This window comes from Stegastes partitus, unplaced genomic scaffold (genome assembly GCF_000690725.1).
Source record: "Stegastes partitus isolate 25-593 unplaced genomic scaffold, Stegastes_partitus-1.0.2 Scaffold94, whole genome shotgun sequence".
NCBI classification, from domain to species: Eukaryota; Metazoa; Chordata; class Actinopteri; family Pomacentridae; genus Stegastes; species Stegastes partitus.
In genome coordinates, this window is record NW_007577825.1 from 178,570 (window position 1) to 199,689 (window position 21,120).

The window sequence follows — 21,120 nt, forward strand, 5'->3', positions numbered from 1 at the left end:
ATTAATCGCACTGTCGTCTCTTCTGTATTCCATCTTATCTGTACGTTTTACGGCGTGCAGCATCTCCAACAGCCTTTAAGCAAGAGACATGTTTCTAAAACGAAAATAATAAACATGTTTATGAGATGTGCTCCACGACTTTTAGTGCTGCTATGTGCAATGACTGATTTCATATTCATGTTTCTCTGAATTTAAAAATGAATGAGATCCTACGGGAGAACAGACTCAGCTTTCATCAACATACTCAGCTTTAAAAGCTTATTGCTCTGACATACAAACACATACAAACCAAATTCAAGACTTAAAATACTGCCAAGACTTCACATCATTCAAGATCTGAATTTTCATTTGCTAAAATGTTTAGTCTGAGAGATTTTAACCCTCAAAGTTTATCAGTAGTCTGTCATGTGACCAACTAAAGTGTGGAGAAGAGTTTTTTAGAGACTAGACAAAAACAAAATTCTAACCTGCTCAAAAACCTGTAATTTTGTCTCCAGCTTCCTCCCGAACGTGTATTGAACTAGTCAAGGTTTAGCAACTGCAAGCGGCAGCAGCTGCTCTGCAATCACACGTGCAATTTCTGCAAGAACTGCCCAGTCTAGATCCAAATAGAAGGCTGCAGAAGAGAATGATCTTATTTTTTCATCCAACCTCTTAAAAGAAACTTTACTGGTCTGAAGTCTCTGATAGAGGTTACAAGGTGGTCAGAAAACGGGTTTCATTTCATTCTAAAAAAAAAGAAAATCTTCAGAAAATCCTAGCTAAGGAACAACCCGCTTTTCTTTCAGACCTTGAGCATGAAACCTGTTTTCTCTTTTACACGATGTTTAAAAAAATCTGATTATAGTATAAAGTCAGCCATAATGTGGCGACTTAAAGAGCCCATATTGTGCTTCTGGGAGGTTTACCTTTCCTTTAGTTTGTTATTTAGCTGGTTTTTGTCTATAAACTTGTAAGTCCACACCAAAGTGAGTTTTTCTCTCACAAAACACTGCCGTAGAACCGCTTAAAATGCCTCGATTGTAGTCCAGGCTTCTCTTCCTTTATTTATCTGTGGCAGCATGGAGCACTTTTGCATAACAACTACCTGGTAGCTAGTTTGTCACATCTTCCAAAACACACCGAGCAGCTTCCTCGTAGTCTATTATTTCCTCAATACAGATGCTTCTCCTAGAGCCACAGTTCTCAGCTTGTACTCATAGATGTTTGGTTACTGTAGGTAGCAAACATCGCCTCGCTTTTGTCATCCAAGCTGACCAATCAAAGCAGACGTATGATGTGTTTTTTGAGCATTAAAATCTGTTTTGCAGCTGTAGATGTGCATAATTTGGGCTTTTTTTTAAAGTGATCTGAGTCTCAGCAAGATGCAGCGTCTGTCCTTAAGGTTTAACAAACATGTCGAGTTCATTATCTGTCTAACGATAATACGCTCGAGGCCAATTAAATTATTAAGTGTTTACGTCAAAGTGTGGTTGCCAGCATTCATTAATACATGCAAGCATGATACAAACAAATTGTAACGTTGCTCCATTGTACCAGCAGTGCTCCGTGGTACCTTTGAAAGCATAGAAATCCAACAGAAGTAAAGAAATGTATGCTAGTAACTATAGATTTTGAGCTTGAAATGTGAGTTTTTCCAGCAGAAAAAATGTTCAAAATGTGCTTTTCTGCTCATGGATGTTTGTTTTTGTCGCTTGTTCAGCAAAATGAGGTGCAGAACAAGACACAGATAAGGAGATTTAACCAAGAACGTTCCAGTTGTGTGGTGTGGTGTTGGGCAGCTGCTGTCTGGGTGTTAGTGTAGCCTTCATCCTATGACAGAAATAGAAGTTTAAAATGCAACATTTCCATCAGCTGTATGCAGAGAAAGGAACCAAGGATGATCCTGCCTGCACAGAAAGAGGCTACTGTCATACGGATAATATATATATATGATACATATCTCCCTTTTTTTTCTAAAGAGGGTACAGGATATTTAATTCACAGAGCAGATCACGCAATTTAACTTCAGTTGGATTTCAAAATGGCAAAAAAACAGAAAATCAAAGAGCGGTGCTTTAAAAATGTGCTTCAACAGTGCTGATTTTGTAGCATTTGAATCTTTTACAGGGAATTTCCGATGCTGCAGAGGGTCTACGCAAACTGTTTGAGCGGGAGCCTACAAAGAGCATATGCAAAAGTGTTCATTATCTCACTAAAATGGGGTACAGGCATGAAGAATCATTTCGTGGTTTAGAGTGTAGTTGGAGATGTAACATTTGCAGAGGAGAACATTTTGAAGGAGAGAGAGAAGAGGGAGAGAGAAAAGTGTGAGAGGGGGGTTGGGGGAAGGAATTTTGGGAGATCAGTGGCAGGGAAGAGGATGAGAAAAGAGGGTTTGGGCACAGTGGGATTACTCCAAGATGTGGTGAGTGGGAGACAGGAATACAGAACGACAGAGTTAGAGAAGGGGGGGACACTGGAACACAGCAGCACTTCTTCTGGATTTGGAGTTAAAAATGAAAAGGAGAAAACTGGGGACAGCAAATTGAGAATCAAAATAATATGCTGTGTTAATAACGGAAAACGTTTTGAAATAAAGGTTCGTTTTTCTAAATTAGAATATTTCTCCGTCTCATTTTCCGATCGTGCACCAAGCCTCGTCTCCAGCTGCTAATCGCCGTCCGCTGATGGGAGATGGTTTCAAAGTCGGAGGCTTTGTTGACTCAGTCGTCCACATAACCTTCTGTCCTTGAGATGTTTTTCTGTGTTACAAAGGCCCCAGCATGCTTCAAAGTAGTTTTTGCAGGAATACCACCTGTAGTTTTAAAAAAAAAAGAAGAAAAAAACGACTATCTGACACGTAAGACCGCTTCACACAGCGATTGTTTAGGTGTGCGGATTATTCCTCACACAACGGCTTATGTCAGATTTCCTTTACAAATGATTTACTAATTTCAGATGTTATCACCTCATTAAATAGTCATTATCGCTGCAGATCATTTCTATACGAGCCAGTGGGGACCTCCTCACTTTAATGGCGGTGAAGCTGCAGTTTTGCACATATAAGGACAAAGGCAGCACATCTTTTCCAAGGAGACTTGAGTTCGAGTCCTGTCTGAGACCATAATTCTAGTTTTAATTTTTGATTTAACTCTCATTTCGACTGTTGCTTTCACTCGCTGCTTATCACTTGGTGTTTACTTGCATTTTCAGCCGGTGTTAGGTTTAGTTAAGACATCAAAACTACTTGGCGAGGTTTAGAAAAGGGGACACGATGTGGGTGAAGATAGCTCCCGTTGCTACCATTTCTTACAAAGCTTCATTTTATTTCAGTTTACGGCTGCACCAGAGATTTTACATTATCAGGTTTATTTTCTGCTTATTATTGATCGAAATGGATGATAACGTACCTTCAGGCTCACTGTAAACGTGGAGGAGGTCCCTACTGGCTCTTTTGTATAAAAATTTATGTTTTGGTGCGTTTAGCCACCAAACGCTACTTAGTTAGGTTTACAAAAGCATCATGGTTTGGGTAAAAAATAAAAAATAAAAAAGCTCCTGTGGCTACCATGTGTTACAAAGCTTCCTTTTGTACGTTTTTATTTTTAAGACAGCACCAGAGACTTTACATGCACACATCATTAGGTTGACTTTCTGCTTATTATTGATGAAAATTGATAACAACGCAGCCTCCGGCTCACTATACGGTGGAGGAGGTCTCTCCTGGCCCATATGCATGAGAATGATGCGCCGTTGATGTCCGAATCGGGTCAACGAGTTCAACACGTCTGCGTGACTGCAGGCTTTCAATCTTCACACTCAAAAAAACGTCTATAAATACTTTTGCTGCGGACTTAAAATACTACATACAAGCTCTTTTCAAGCATACCAAACCTTTAGCCAACTGACAATCATGATGTAACCGTGGGTCATTTTGAATTTTTGATCTAAATAACAGCGCGGATGTTGCTCTGGCGAGGACAATCTCTGCTCAGAATCTGTTTGTTGGTTTTTTGGCTTTTGCACCTCGGAATTGGGCACCGAGATTGAATTCAAACTGAGTGACAGGAAGAGCGATTGACACAAAGAGAAGTGGGCAGAACTTTTGGATCCGGGAGAGATTCGAGCAGGAAAAGGAGATGAAGAGTCGGGCACATACGGAGCAGAAAAAAGAGACGGAGGGAGGGAGGGAGGGAGGGAGGCCAGGAGATGCTCGCAATTAGAGTCAGACGGCATTGACCTTCAGCCCATCCAGAACCACGTACAACATTCGGCACATATGGCTCCACTTAATGTGGCGAGACTCGACTGTGTGTGTGCGCTCCTGTACGTATACGTGTGTGTTTCTATCCGTATCAGCGTGGCTATTAGTATGAGCGTGCATGCTTCTCGATGTGTCTTTGATTTTGTTTACATGCTGATGTTTACTTCTGCGTCGACATTTGGATATGCGAGTGTGTGTGTGTGCGTCTGCATGTGTGTGTGCGTGCCTGCAAACACAGTGTGTATCTTAATTGGACTCCATTCAAGTGTTTAATTACTCATTAGAGATGCTGCAAAGCAATCTATACACCAGCTTTCCCCGTTCGCTCCCTCTGCCCTCTGCGACTCGCAACCCACAGAGGCTCAAACGCTTTGACCCAAACTACATGGATTAGTTCACCTCGTCAATCTGGATCAACCCATCCATATTAGATGAAGATCCTTAAGCCAGAGGGTGATGCCGAAGCAAGACGGACGGTTAATAAGTCAGTGGGCTTGACACTCTGCCAGTTTGTTCATGTGTAAGATTAGTAGTCAGTCAGTCAGTCAGTCAGTCAGTTTTTCACGCAGTTATGCAGGTGGTCAGTTAATGAGCCACTCAGTCAGTGGGCCAACAAGCCAGACCGTCTTCTGGCTGACTGAATCGGTCAGTTACATAATCATGCTGCTGCTTTGTCAATCACTCTCACTGTCAATCTGTCCATCAAAGTGGTAATCAGAGAGTGGAAAAACATCATAAAACCACGGCCTTTCTAGAGCAGTACGGATTAAATACAAGTCAATAAAAGTCAACTTCCTGACATAAAACATAAACATCATAAACTCCAAACAAACATAAAACTGTAGGAGTTTTTTCCCACAATGTGAGCTTAAACAATAAAAGCTTGATGCATGTCAGTCACTCATTTCCAATCTGTCGACCAAACTGGTAATCTTAGAGTGAAATAACACAATAGACCACTATTTCTCTGAAGCAGTAGTAGTGTGCCACTAGTTCAGATTAGATACAAGCTAATAAAATACAACGTAAATCATTTACTGGAAATGGTTAAACATGAAGACTTCCATCCATCCATCCATCCATTATCTATACACCGTTTAATCCTCACTAGGGTTGCGGGGGGCTGGAGTCTATCCCAGCTGACTCAGGGTGAAGGCAGGAGACACCCTGGACAGGTAACATGAAGACTTTTAGCAAAATAAAATCCAAAAAGCAGAAAACTGTTGGAGTTTTTCCAAAAATTTGAGCAAAAACAATAAATGACTGATCTGTTTTTATCATTTGCTGTCAAACTGTCGATCAAACTGGTAATCATAGAGTGGGAAACCCTGTATAACTTTTTTTTTTTTACCCTAAAGCTGTTGTGGTGCTTCACTAGTTCAGATTAGATACAAGCTAATAAAATACAACATACATCATTACCTGGAAATGGTCAAACATGAAGACTTGTAACAACATAAAATCCAAAAAGCATCAAACTGTTGGACCTTTGCCCCAAATATGAGCTACAATAATAAAAGCATGATCCATTTTAATTTCTCTGTCGAAAAAACTCGTAATCAGAGAACAAAATCACCTTATAAACCCTTAGCAGTAGTTAGTGCTCCACAAGTACGAATTAAATACAAGTCATCAAAGCACAACACAGCATATTTCCTGGAATTGGTCAAACATGGAGACTTACATCAACATAAAACATTAAAACAAATAAAACAATAAAATTACAATCTCTTTTATCTATACTATAAAATATTTAGGAGTGTTTGGCTATAAGACCTGAGGAGTCTTGGTGCAGAATATCGGTTAAAAGATGATTAATGTATAACAAAGTTAAACCATGAAGGGTTTGGTTTTGCAGCTCTGCTCTTATAGAGGGCAAAGTTGGTATATGAGCATTTTGTGGTTGGGAAAAAAGTTTCTTTTTGTGGTCATTTTTTTTAACAAAATATTGCTGGTTCATATTGATTGACAGCCAAAAATGTCTCCCAGTTTGTTTAAAAAAAAAAAAAAAGTCATTAAAACTGCATCACAAAATTCGAAGACTGCACGAGTATTGAAGGAATGAAAAATAAATCAGCCGCTTCTCCTCCCTTCTTTAAACATTGACTCTGTGGATACGTGACATTTCTTCAGCCCCCCCCCCCCTCTACTCTACTCTTTGAGTGATTCCTATTGGTGTGCTTGGACACCAGCCATCAGCTCCTTCATTCGCCGCGTCGCTTTGAGCCAACCTTGTCGATACCAATACAGCCCCACTGCTGTTTATGCTGTCGACAGCGCCAAAGCCGGTGCTGCATCATGGTGAATGCCCCTCAGAAAACAAGGAGACTGATATAGGCATATCATGCACTCTGTCTGTCAGCTTGTCAGATGCACCGAGCTCTCATCTTGTCCGTCTCACGAACTCGTCCTGCTTGTCCATCCATCTGTGGCTTTGTCACTCTATCTGTCTTGCTCTGGGTCTGTTCTGTCTTTACTTTCTCTGTGTGTATATTTCAGCTACTACATCAATTATCCTTCCAGGGGGGGCCGAGATTTATTTATTTTTTGCCCCCCGACAAGATTTATTATGTTAATTCAGTCCGTGGGTGTCTTACGCGTATGACTGTATGCATGTTTGTGTACATATGTGCGTGAATTCGGCAGAGATTGGCACAGGCGGCGCTTAATCCGTAGGGGGACCATGTAGCCTGTCTTGAAGAAATACATAATAACCTTTCAGATGTGCTGAATGTCACCACGCTGATCTATGGGCGACATTATTCAGAGTGACAGATATGGAACTTGTCAAAACAACACAACTTGAGCTCAGGAGTGTGTGCTGGATGCAGTTTTTCTTTTTTTTTTTTGATGCATTCCTTGCCATGCTTTGCGCAGTGTGTGTGTGTGTGCGTACAGTAGGAAATGGATGTGTGTTTCTTGTTGTTCTCATGTGTTTGCACAGAAGTGAGGATCAAGAGCTAATTTACATAATTAAACATGTGCATCTGTGCTTATGAATCCCAATATTTTCCCCGCGTGTTGGTTTGATTCTACACTGCATGTGTCAATGTGTCATATGTGTTAATATGTCTGTGTGGTATTTGTGTACGTGCAGGAGGGACGTAACATATTTACTTTTCCACACATAAGTGAGCATCAGCAGCAATGCAGCGGGATACGACAGCACGAGAAAGGGAACGCCTCATGCTGAGAGAAAAGCAGCTAAAGAGTCTTAGCGAGTGTGTGTTCGTGTGTGTGTGAGTGAGTCATTTTAAACATTCAAAAAGAACAAGTAGAAAGCAGAAGAAGGCATAGTGGAGGGAATAAAAATACATTAATGGTGGTGGAGAGGGGGGTGAGACAGTTAAGACAGAGAGGGGAGAACGGGAAGGGAAAACAGAAGAGGGGGAATGAGAGTCATGAAGACTGAAAAGAGGAGATAGTGGGAATGTCAAAGAACGCTGCTGTGCTCCTGAAGGGGAAAGTGATAGAAGAAGAAGAAGAAGAAAGGGGGACGTAGAGTGAGCAAATGAAGCAGAAGTGAGTGGAGATGAAGATTGAGGGAAAGAAAGCAAAGAAAAGGAGCAGAAGACAGAGTGAAGACAGCGGCAGATGAAGATGGAGAGATAGGAACGGAGAGTAATGTGGAGTTAATTGGAGAGACATTGAGAGTGAGTGAAAGTGTGGCGCAGCAGACTGAGACAGCAACGCAACCGAGGCTACTCGCAGACACACACGTCCAGAAAAACAGCCTGCAGTTTATTCCTGCCAAAAAGCCAAATGAGGTGAAATTTGCACATTTCATGTGTTGAATATGAAATTCTATGTTTAATAAAGGACTCCCGCATTTTCATTTGGCCCACGGTTCGTGGAATTTGCCATGGTTAGGAAATGATACTGGTGCAATCTATTTGTGTTGGTATGTGGTAGAGAGCAAACCGGATGTTCATTACTTTCAATAAGAGAAGGATTATAAATTCAGCACTGGCAGAAAAAACATTTCCCATCCAGAAGCTGGCAACCAAAGTCGAATTTTCACAACTTTTGCCCTCAACTGGAGATGTGAAGATGAATTGGATGTTTCCAAATTGGAAATCGATCCACATCTGATTCATCCACCTGTCCTTCTTGACTCCAAAAAAAAAACGGAGCGATAGAATGAACAAGCAACATGTTTTTCTTTTCTTTCTGGCCTGTCCATTCGAAGGAGAAGTTTGACTTCACTGAGCTCTTCCAGTGTTTTACTTCCATTCAGTTTTTCTCTTCAAAATACTCGAGGTCCACAGATTGTTTGTTCCATTTCCCTCCACATAAAACATTTGCAGAGTAGTTTTTTTAAACTGTGTTTTGTGTGCTGTCTAGTGTTCTATGTCTATCCATCCATTATCTATACACCGCTTAATCCTCATTAGGGTCATGGGGGGCTGGAGTCTATCCCAGCCGACTTAGGGTGAAGGCAGGAGACACCCTGGACAGGTCACCAGTCTATCACAGGGCTACACTTAGAGACAGACAACCAAGCACACTCACATTCACACCTACGGACAATTTAGAATCACCAATTAACCTCAACATGTTTTTGGACTGTGTGGGAGGAAGCCGGAGAACCCGGAGAGAACCCACGCTGCACGGGGAGAACATGCAAACTCCACACAGAAAGATTCCGGTGCCCCCACCGGGACGCGAACCGGCAACCTTCTTGCTGCGAGGCAACAGTGCTACCAACAGCGCCACCCTGCAGCCCTGGTCTATGTCTATCTCCACAATGATGTATTTCAGTTATAAAACACATTAGTGTCCAGACTAATTCAACATTTATGAACTAATAAAACAGGGACTTATGGAAATGCTGGTGACCCCATTTTAATGTGAAAATTCTGTGATTGTACTTTAATTTGAACAGGCACAAACTTGTGTTTTCATTCGTCTCATTATGCGCAGAGATTATTTCTAAAATGGTGCTAAAATGCTCATCTGTATGGATTTAAAACATCATTTTATCATCAAAACGGATGTTGGCGCATCCTCCTGTATGTTTGTCAGCTCTGCTCTACCCATCAACTTTGGCTCAGCAGACCAAAATATATGGGAATCGTGCCACCTGATGGAGTTCGTCCTTGCACATGGTACCAACAAAGCAGTCAACCGCTCATAAAACCACTGCATCATCGCTCTGCTAAGTGGCCAAAACTTCCACAGGGTACCTTTTAAAAAATGTATTCAGATTATACCCTGTAATAATAGAACCAATGAGGTGTAGGTTTAATTCAATCATCTGGGTGTATGAATGTTAAAGTCATTCAAGGGGAGGAACTTTTTTTTTTTTTAATATCGCTCCATTTTTGATGGCAGCTGTGGCTCAGGTGGTAGAGTGGGTTGTACACTAATTGCAAGGTTGGCAGTTGAATCCCAGGACCCTCCACATGCCAAAGTGTCCTTGTCCAAGACACTCAAGTTGCTCCCAATGGCAGGCGAGCACCTTGTATGGCAGCTCTGCCGTGACTGGTGTGTGTGAATGCATGAATGGAAGCATATTGTAAGTCACTTTGAGTGCCGTTAAGATGGAAAGCGCTATAGAAGTGCAGATGCATTTATAGGTACAGGAGAAAACAGGCATACAAAGGTAATGTAAAAGCTGTCTTCACACAGAAGATGCCCCGAAATGACATGTTGCACAAAGCATTAGGTGCAAAATGCCTTGAAAGCACACACGGAAACTGCAAAATTCAGTTGAATGCTTCACTCATGCTGTCTCCTCAGCTCATAAACAGCCTGTCATATCATTTAATACCGGAGCTCCTTTGCCCTCCGTTGCTCTCCCCCGTTGCTTCTGAAACATGCTGCCGCCTGGGCTTCTCGTCCGCTTCGACCGGGGGAAGGTCTGTGGGTGCAGATGGAGGTTACCGTTGCGAGACGTGATTCGCAGTCAAAAAAACACCCGTGACCCTGTGTCACCCACCTAAACAGCACACTCCCGGCGGCCTGCTTTTGCTTACAGACTTGTTGTCCGGATGCCGTTCTGGTGACAACCGTCCCGGCCAACCGCTCTGAACCTTAACCCCGGCGCATCACGGCGGTCTGGTCGCCATCCATGTGCCTCCAGGCTTTGCTTGCTTCCCTTATTTAATCTGTATCAAGGTGAAACATTTCCCTGATCCTTATGTATTCTGTATTTGTAGGAAGGTTCTTTTTATTAATTGTTTCTTGTTAAAATGATGACCTGTATATCTTGATAAATGGGCTAAAGTGAGTAAGTCTCATTCTGAATCAACCTTTTTCTTCCAACAGAGCTTATGAATTATTATCGGTATCAACTGGAATGATGCATTTTATCTTGATAAATTTTCACCCAGCCCTTCGTTCAAAGCCTCGTTGCAGTCGATATAATTACAACTTGTCCATCAGGAGCTCAGAAAGATATCCGGTGATGTTACTACAGAGCTTCACTGTGATTCGTAACCTTTCTGGAGGTCTCTGATATCGTTGTCCTGCCGTGCTTGTTTTAATTTTAGGTGGAGCTGTCGGCTTTTTTTTGCACACATAAAGCCTCCTTTCTGCGCACAGGAAGACCTACTTTGACTGTACTTTGAAATGTTGCATCATTTGCTTTTTCGCGAGCTCGGAAATTTAACTGTGAAGACAGCCCCCGTCTTTCTCCTTTGAACTCTCATTTTAACCAAAATCTCAATAGCTACTGGAGAGCGTTTGGATTGACTGGCATCCCGCAAAGAGCGACGTTTTTTTTCTTTTTTGTCAGGCCATAGTGCGAATGCCACATTAGCAGGGAGATCAAGTGAAGCTGCAGGAATAAGAGAAAGTTCTGTATGTAGAGAGGGAGACGGCTGGCTTGGTGAGAGAGAGAGAAAAGGAGAGAATGGCGAAGAGATTGAAGCATCCTTTGAAGTTTGCTGGTTGATCCGGCCGGCTGTTTAGGACGCAGGCAGGTATGGTAAACATCCAAGCCTCCTCCAACCAGAAGCTTTGATCACAGCCGTGGTGAGAAGATGATGTTGATGACTCAGTGGTGCCAGAATACTAAAGAGTGGCCACTACACACAGACTTACACTCCGTTGTTACTGTACATGGAGAATCTTCAGCACACAAACACACACCCAGAGAACCCTTCTTTTTTTTTTCATTTCAACTTTGAAAACTCCTCAATTTCTGTTCTATTTTCAACCTGACATGTACACATAAAACACTTATCCACAGACTCTTTTTCCACTGATTGTGGTCCAAGTCAGTGAATGAGTCTTTTACATCCAGATGAGAGCCAGCAGCCAAAAAAGCCGAGTCCTTCAGCTGCATCTGGCTAACCTCACCAGACAATTCAATTGCACTGAGAGAGTGAGGAGAATCTGTGAGACATCGGGGGATTAGGAACGAAGCAAAACCATCATATCGCATCGCAGAGGTTTACACGCAGACGGTATTAAAAAGAAATGGCTTCAAGCGGCAGAACAAAAATCTAAAAAGACCACGCACTGAGTAACATGTTCTTTAACAGCAATTTGTTTTTACCGGCATATTTAAAGATTTTTTGAACGCATTTAAAGTTTAGAACTTCTCTTTTCCAATTCCTTCTGGACCCAATTATCAAGCTTTCCTGTTTTTTGGTGGTTTTTACATGCGGAAATTATATTGACTGTCAAATATGCTAGAAATACAAATCAACATCTTTGTCTGGAAATGAAAGATAATCACCCGGAAAATAAGAAGTGTACACTGTCCTGGTGATAAGGGTTTACACAGAGTGAGTAAAAGGATTAGTGGAACTTTGTAATTTTGCACTGTACTTTGTTGTAAGCTACCTTAGAGCCTCTTTTGTGTAGAGTTTTGTATTACTGTATTACAGAATCTGTTGGATTATTATGATGGAATAGGTTTGGGGGAATGTACAGTTTGTCCAAAAATGAGGCAATTATAGTGAAAATCGGTACAGTCCTTTTCAGATAATGGAATACTTTTTTTTTTCTTTTTTTGCTTTTATATTAATATTCCTCACAGCCTTTTCAGACACACTTGCGACAGTTGCACCATTACTGTATGCATGAGATCGGACAGGGGGCACCTGAAGTAACAGCAAGCGTATCACAGAGTCCAAAAAACAGTGGATAGCTCAAAATCAGTATCAGCAAACAAGTTTAGGAAAATGAAAACCGAGGAAATAAAACATACCTGGGCAAGGATTTTCTTGTTCCTCTGGGACCACATTAAATCTACACGTGTATCTATTAATGCAGTTCAGACTTGTTCCGTGTTGAAAATGGCACGTAAATGTGACCAGATCCAAACTATGAGGCTACTTCAAAAAAGTTTTCAGCCTCACCAGAAAACTTTACAGCAGAAAGATTGTTCTCGCATTATTTTTTTAAGATAGTTTCTTTAAATTCAGTGTACTTGTTCCACCTTCGCGGAAGCATTTCACATCTTGAGATTCCAGATTCTCCTCAACAGCATGCGTGACCTCATCATCAATCTGAAAATGGCAACCAAGTGGGATTTCAGTTTAGGAAACAGATTGAAGTCAGACGGTGCCAGGTCACGTCAATGAGGTTCATGGGGCAACAGTTCAATTTGGCTGCTTCCGCCACCTGTGCTGTGTGGACAGACGTATTGTCCTGAAGCAGCAGCAGCCAGCTCCAAGCTGTCCTCTCCTTTTTTCTTTGATTGCTTCAAACACTTGAGTTTGCAGACAGCGATATAAGGCATTATGGTCGGCAGTTGTGCCCCAAAATGGAAGTTACGCCCCTTGATTCCGGGTGGGGCTGAGAACTCTCTGCATTACCTTCGTATTTAATTAAATAAGACTGCCATTGTGACTGGTTAGCAATCACTAGTGCTCATTCAGATGTGAAGTCCGCACGTTCAGATGCCGTCAAAATAACGGAGTGAAGAGCATGACTGAAAGGGGCTCAACTCTTGCTTTCTGCCCATACATTCTCGCTGAACCTGTTTGCAGATTTGCCTTTTTTGTACGACCACTTTGAGTCACTGCAGTCCTAAAAATACACCGTCATACTCACAAGAGCTTTAAATAAATAAATGTGGGACTCTCACAACACCGTAAGTATTTCATGAAAACTGAGATGAATCAAACTCTGCTCAGGGTTGTTGGTGGTTGATTATGTCACACTGAAAGGAGGAGTGTACCATTGTACTCCTCTTCCTCTTTTTACCCCACATTATATGCAGATCTACAGATATACGTGTAAAACTGGGTTGACACTCCTGTGCAGATGTGCACATGGACACACGGATGCAACATTTATTTAATTATGCTTATTTCGAGTCTGCATGCACCCACTGCCCTTGCAGACACAAATTTTAAGTTTGCATTGACTCTGTCGGCCCTGAGGAGATGATGACATTTACGTCAGGCAGACCCTAGAAATTTCATTACACTAATAACTTGTTCATTGCTGCATATGACCATAAAAGCATTTAAAACCTGTAACACTGGCCCAAGTTTGTCTGCTCTGGTCACGTCCAGAGTCGCTGACAGATGTGCAGACGGTGATGACGAGAAAAAACAACATTTTCAAGAAGTGTTAGATTCTAAGTTATTGACAGCATCATAATCAGAAGTCTACATAAAGCTTCATTAATGTCAGGTTTTATTACAGTGTTGTGAGTCCTTCCCTCTGACAGATTTAAAATAAGCTCACATCCACATCAAAAGAAAGATCGCCCACTCCCTACACCAGCAGCACACACACACACTTCACACACAAACTCTCTGAGAAAGAGACATGCCATAAGTGTGAGTGCATTCCCATGTCTTTTTGGTCAGTGCAGTGTGTGTGTTTAATTCCAAATGACACACACAGCCTGAGAAGAGAGGATGCGGGGACACACAAACTCATGCGCACACGGCGGCGTGTTTAACAGCTCCGAGTGCGGCGGCGGCGGCGGCGGCGGCGGCACACACCTGCACCTGCAGCTTCCTCTCGCCTCGGCGGCGTATTAGGGATGCAGACAGTGTCACAGGAGCAGGGCAGGGCGCTGAGTGGCTTAATACAACCTAATGTATCCTGGCACATTAGCCCTTTCTTGGATTGAGCATCCTCACTCACAGAGGCCCACTTTACCAAGCCACCATTTAGCCGCCCGCATACCAGCACGTAAACACGGACTTCATTGTGCACCCGAAGTACTCAAATGGTAGCCATCCATAAATGTATCAGAGCGCAATCAATAGGCAAAGCACATTTGTCTCAGATGGAAAACCACACTCGTACAAATTGAGATGAAAGACAGAAAAAACTCCTCTTCCATCTGCTCTTTTTTTTTTTTTTTCCTGCTGGCCTCCTCCTCCTCTTCCACTCTTTCTTTCCTGCATTTGTACTCTCATTTCATGCAATCTCATTATCCCTCCTCTCTCTTGTCTTTTTTCCTTTCTATTGTTCTCACACCGCTCATATTTCTATTCCTCTCCTACCTTTTCTCTCTTTGTCTCTCTCCCTCTGTTCTTTCCTTTTCAGTCCTTTTATTCTCATTCCGTGCGTCTCTCCCTCTGTTTCTCTCTCTCTCTGCCTTTCCCCCCTTTAGTTGTTAATCAGAGTTGATTGGGAGCCGAGAGGAGCTCCCCAGTGGATCAATGCCTCTAAATGATCTATTCAAGGATCCCTTTAGAAGCTGCGAAACGCGCTCTGATAGGGCACCGAAGCATGAAGACGCTCATTTCACATCTAACTCACTTCCTGATTTGCCCTCTGGGAAAGAGATAGGACTGCCGTTATAGGGATAATTTGTCCCAAAGCTAAATATCCCGCTAACCAAAAGTGCTTAGACCAAAATGTCTTCATTCCAGGCAATCAATTACTGCCAAGGTGAGGGGGGAAAATGATGAATTTGTTTAAAAAGCTCAATCTGTGTGTGTGTGTGTGCTCCATCTGAGACGACGAGATTGCCCAACAACTGGCTTTGTTTATGCTCATTTGATTGAAGACATTTTCCTGCGTCTCAAATTTACTGAGCTTCCAACAAAACAAGATTTGATAACACGCGGCGGCTGAATTTTAAATATATTTGACGCGGCACATTTGAACTTAAATTGATCGTGGCCATCGGGGAGCGGTGACGATAATGACGAACACCCAGAAGAAGAGGCCGGCTCCAGACGCACGTCCACAAAGATTTGATTTAATATTTCACTGTGATATCAGCGCTGATTCATTTAAACTCTCTTTGTTTTTTACTGAAGATTGTCTCAAAGTGAAATTTTGATATAGTGCGGCTCGTTAAAGAGGCAAAAACAATAAAAGATTATCAAGACAAACCCGTGGGACGTATTATTTATGGAGTGCCAGTGAATAAAATATCTAAAGTATAAAATATTTAATAAATACTGATGTTTTGTATTTTCTCGCAGAGTGGTGCTGATTTTAAAACAACATTACACATGAAACAATATTGCTGTGTGTTGGTTAAACAAGTCTACACTTTTGAAATATTGATGTATAAGACGTTTTATTAATAGATCGTATTAATATTAATAAATAAAAGTCTCATGTTGGGGCTGTCAGATGGTTTTTAAGCATATTAATATTATTTTAAAAGGTAAATCTGGTGCTATTCTATGTTTTTCCTACTATCCATACTATTACCGCTGTTTTTCTACCTACACACACTCAATAAATCATCTAGTGTATTCATCCACAGCTGAAAATAGTCCCAAGTTTACTCCTGATTGACTAACAAGTATTAGGTCTAGCTCACTTAAGTAATAATTTTGCTTATTTTAAGATAAAAGTAAGTACTTTTTACCCATTTTTCAAAGGTTTATAGAAAGATCAGAGTGCCACGGAAAAGACGCCGGAGTCCAAAAAGTTTCGAGCTGCAGAGTTCAAGTTGTTGGTTTTTGGTCTTCTAATGAAATCTGTTGACAATAACAAAAATATAGAATATCAGGCATCCTTATCCTTTAAAAGAGACTGTTTCACTCCAGTGACTTCAAGATTGCAAACAGAAGTTGAGTTTCAAAATATAAGCAGCGCTGGCACCGACACATAAACACAAATAGAAGCCGGTATTATATAGGAAGAAAGGCGGCCATATGTTTTTAATGTATTAAAACCGACTAGCAGCGGCGGTTGAAGTAGAGATGAGAGGAGTTCAAGCGCTGTCTCGTATATTTCCATATGTTACCTGCATTTTATTTTCTCCAGCTCTTTTACTGTACGCCAGACGGAGAAGGAGTAAAGCAAAGAAAACTGCCACAATATTGAAAAACTCCACTAATGTTTCTTCCTCACTAACCTCTGACCCACTTCTATTAATGGTGGCAGCCCCAGTGATCCGAATGTGTACTGAACTAAGTGGACATTCACAGCCGCCTCTATACACTGCTTTAGGGGTTTGGATAATAATGTGTGCTCTCTACCATCACATGACCCACTTCTCTTGAGTATCATACCAGTGGGCTCATTCAAGCCCTCCGACTGGAAAAAAAAAAAGCTTATATTATATTTCAAATATGCTACTAATCCCATGAAGGATAGCTCACCAAGCTTTATTCAAATAAAATTGGTTACTATACAAACTTTTCCTGTAACCACCGGGATCATCATTGATTTTTCCCTTTTTTTTATTAAATAAGTAAATAAAAAAACACCCTCTAGGATGTTTTTACAATGTGCTGTAGTGACTCAGGTGGTTTAAAGATTCTTCATCAGAAAGCATTTGTTGAAAGTGTCCTCGAGCAACATATGGGAGCTCTAAGGGTTGTTGTTCCGTTGCTTACTGTGACCCCTGATCTTCCTCTGGAGATATGCAAACACACAAATATTCCACCAGCGATCGTACGGTTTCATACGGTTCCGCTACGCTAAGTGGAGAACTCACCGCAGTTTCCTTCAGGCTGTGCAATCACACAGAAATCCAATATAGGTAGTAAATATTCATAGTTTTTGAAGGGATGTATAGGTTTTCTCCAAGTATGCGTCTTGCACAATCTCATTTTACTCCAGTAAATTATTCGCATTGACCTCTGCCCACTGGTTCTGTGCATATTCCCAAGCTTTTTTGTGATTATTTTTTATTCAGGAAGAAATGTCTAATTCTCTGTTTCCTCTGTTTTGTGCAGGTTTTGGCACGGAGAGTACAGGGTGGCGGTGAACATCAACGACTATCTAGACATCTACTGTCCTTACTATGAGGGTCCACCGTCCCACGGGCGCATGGAGCGCTACATTCTGTTCATGGTCAACCACGAGGGCTACACCTCCTGCCAGCACAGGATGCGCGGCTTCAAGCGCTGGGAGTGCAACCGTCCCAGCGGTCCTGACGGGCCCCTGCGCTTCTCAGAGAAGTTCCAGCTCTTCACTCCGTTCTCCCTGGGCTTCGAGTTCAGGCCTGGACACGAGTACTACTACATCTGTAGGTTATCAGCTGAGTAAAGAATGTGTTTCTTTGTGTTTGTGCACAGGTAAAAGGCTGTTTGTTGTGCACAAGTGTGCCTGTGTTTGCATGTTATCCACGCGCCTGCTCAATATGCATTTGTAAACAATATGTAAATATGCAATCAGCAGAAGTTGATTGAGAGAGTTCTCAAACACAGCCCACCATGTCGCTCGTACACCCACAGGCACGCATAAATACACCTTCCATCGCTCACTCGCTCCCCTCGCACTCCCTTTATTTCTTGATGTATCTCTGCTTCTGCCGAGATCATAAGTGGTGTGCTCAGCAAAGTGGTAAAAATGTCGCCAGGCGTAGTTTGTAATCATTTTTATATTAGCTGTATTGATGTTTCTCCTCACTTCAACAAGTGATGTATTAGTATCACAGATGGGCCTTGCCCCCCTGAGACTGTTTTCCTGAACAGAGTTAAAAAGCTATCATTCCCCCACCAGGCATACGACAAATAGTAGCTTCAAATTACTCTTAAACATTGTTTTCAGCTGCTCAGTGTGCCAGATGGGTGGGATAGATTTACCGCATCCGGACAACTTAGTGCAAGATCAGTTGGTAATCACAGAAAAGCACATTAAATTGACTTTCAAAAGCTTTGCTCTTGATGTCCAAACTTTTGAGAAAAAGTGCTGCTTTTTTCTTTGGATGCTGTAGGAGCTGCTGGGCTTATTGCCTGTTTAAATTCACAATCCACCAGGGAAGCATGTAGAAAGAAAGCTATTCTTCAGAGGGAGGACAGTAATAATTCACACAGCTACAAGAAGCTACTTGTCAGCAAAACACACTTGAGCTTTTCAACGAACTATTGTTTATTGGGTTAGGAGTCTCCAGCGGCCGTGCAGTGACCAGTTGAGGTGTGCGACCTCACCAATACATTCCTTAGGTAAATGTAACCTCTTGAAAAACACACATTAGTCAGTAGTTTTGGGTATGTCTTTGCTTGATAACCAGTTGGGAAAGTTACTCCATAAGTTCTTTACCAGTGTTGCTGTATAAACCAACCCTTATGTTGTTGAAAAAGATGATGTCTTTACCACTGACCTGACTGGCATTTCTGCCAGTATGCAGCCCTGACACAGGTCTCTTCATTTCTTCATGTATTACCACCGCACAGCCGGCTGAAAGCTGACCTTAACCTTTTTAGCAGGAGATGATGCATTCTCGCCGTGACTCATAATGGGATGAAGGTCTTGTGCCACCAGCTTCAGGTCGGCATGCAAGTGTGACGGATTTCTTTCTCGAGTCTTTTTTTTTTTCTTTTTGCCCTTGGACGGGGATTCTCATTTTACAGCTGCATTGTCTTTGTTCACAGAGTGCAAGGGAGCCTCCGGCCAAAGCAGGACGCAAAGTTGTAAATTCAGTTTCAAGTCCCGCATTAGGATTTTATTCCTCACGCGGTAACTTGATTTTCTAACATAATGCAATCCCCGAAGAACAAATGCAAGTGTCACGCTGTTTTAAAAGTTACGCGTCACCTCTGATAGTATTTGGCGGTGAAGTGACTTTATAAAAAAATTAGCGCTCAGTATCTTCAAATGTTTGTCCGAGTCTGTTGTCTCCGCTCGCACAAAGACACAGCAGGCGAGAGTCAGAGAGCCAAAGAGGCGACGATAACAGCCACCCGATGTCACACTGCACTTTTCCCAGTCGGTACGCACACACACACAAACACACACTCTTTTGTTTCGCGGCCTCATGTAAGGATGGTTAGGGCCTCTCCGGAGCTGTATAGTTGCTGACTATGGTATTGTGTTTCTGGGACCCCTAAGGGTAGTGTGTATTCCACATGACTGGAGTGTTTGTGTGTCTGAATACATGTGTGTGTATGCGTTGCCGGGGGGGGGGGCTGTTTGCGGGGGTCACTTGTCAAGCGATTGTGAGTCCGTGAAAGGCCATGTCCATCATCTTGACTGACAACCACGCACACATTTTTGTCTCTCGCTGTCTCACACACACACACACACGCATGCAGTCGCACGCTCACGCACAGGTCAGTATTGATGTGGAACGACGACGCGCTGACAGCTCCGACCGCCCAGCCTTTCCGATGAGTGTGTGCTCACTTGTGCGTGTGTGTGTGTGTGTCCTCGCCGCAGATGCTCATGAAGCACATTGATCTGCGATGGTGATTTGTGGCCAGACCTGTGAGAGCGTGCGCCCATTTTTGCGCATGTCGGTGAGGGTATTTGTCATGTGTTTGACATGTTGACAGGTCCGCTCCACCCCTTACTTCTCCCAGCTGCCATCTTGATGAGGTTGAGTGATTTTCAATGGGTTTTTCAGGAGACGTTAGGTTGCGGATGTGCTGGGAAACAGAGGCGCCGGGGGAGCTGATAAGACTTTTGAAAAATGACAAAAGTGGAAATTGTTCGAGGGCGCGCGGGGAAGACAAATCCACTTTCTGGCCGTTTCTTCCTGCCATTTTTCAGTGAAGCAAAGACGTAGAAGAGTAAAGACAGCGCAGGCCAGAAGTGCTTCGTGAGGAACCGAGACACACTTGGCGGATGATCTGGGAGAAAGGAAGTGGGCTATAGGTACGGCAAAAAGGGGTAAAGGAGGTGAAGGGCAGGAAGAAAGATGGAGGGAGGAGTAGTGGGCAGAAGGAGAGGGAGGAGAGGGCAGAGAAAGGGTCAGATTTATTTCCTGTGCACTGTGGATCTTGATGATGGTCCTCTATGGGGTCACCGTGGGCTCCGGCTATGCAGACTTCCTCAAGGGAGAAGGCCAATAGGTCTCCACGCACCCCTTCTGCACCCATCAGCGTGTGTGCACATTCTTTTACACATCTGCGTATGTGTGTGTGCAAGCGTGCGCGTCGGGAGTGCGCGAGCGGCCGGAGACTCGGCTCGCCATCTCCCTTTAAGGTCTCCAGCTCTATTTCACATCAGAGTGAGGTGGGACTAAAAACCCAGATTCAATTTCATTTACTCTACTTTGAAGTTTGAATCACAGGAACTTTTTAACATTTTTCTCATTTTTTTTCTTTCGGCATTCAGCGTGGGCAGCACAGTGGCTCGCTGGTTAATACTGTCACCTCACGGCAAGAAGGACCTGCATCTGTGGGGAATTTGCATGGATTTTTCCATCCGCCTATTCCAAAGACATTCAAGTCAGGTCGATTTGAGAGTCGGTTATTTCCCTTAGGTATGAATGTGAGTGTGACTGAATCCCAGTGTGCGGCCTGATCCCTCACAGACTTGTTTACATAGCCTCAAGTGCTCGGTATGTTTATGGGAGTTCACACGATTAGGAGCATGCGTCTAAGACAACTTAAAAGGACGTAATGTAAGAAACTCTCCATCTGCTTAAAGTACTAAATGCCGTTAAGACAGTAATTAATGACTGTACAAATGCCAAATTATAACAAATGCTGCCAGATCACGTTAACCCAAAAACCTTCTTTATAGTCTTGATTACCCATCTCTGACTTATTTATTTCAAGTTAATTAAAGCTTTGTTCCTCTTTGAACAAAAA

The 21,120-nt window shown here is 42.6% G+C and overlaps 1 protein-coding gene across 1 annotated transcript in view; it reads left to right on the forward strand.

Moving 5' to 3' along the window:
- The window catches only part of efna2a (ephrin-A2a), a 99,052-nt gene that overhangs the window by 70,051 nt on the left and 7,881 nt on the right, over positions 1 to 21,120 (forward strand). The window contains exon 2 of the mRNA XM_008277305.1: positions 17,317 to 17,609. Coding sequence (XP_008275527.1) covers positions 17,317 to 17,609 — 293 coding nt within the window. The remainder of the gene's footprint in view (positions 1 to 17,316; positions 17,610 to 21,120) is intronic.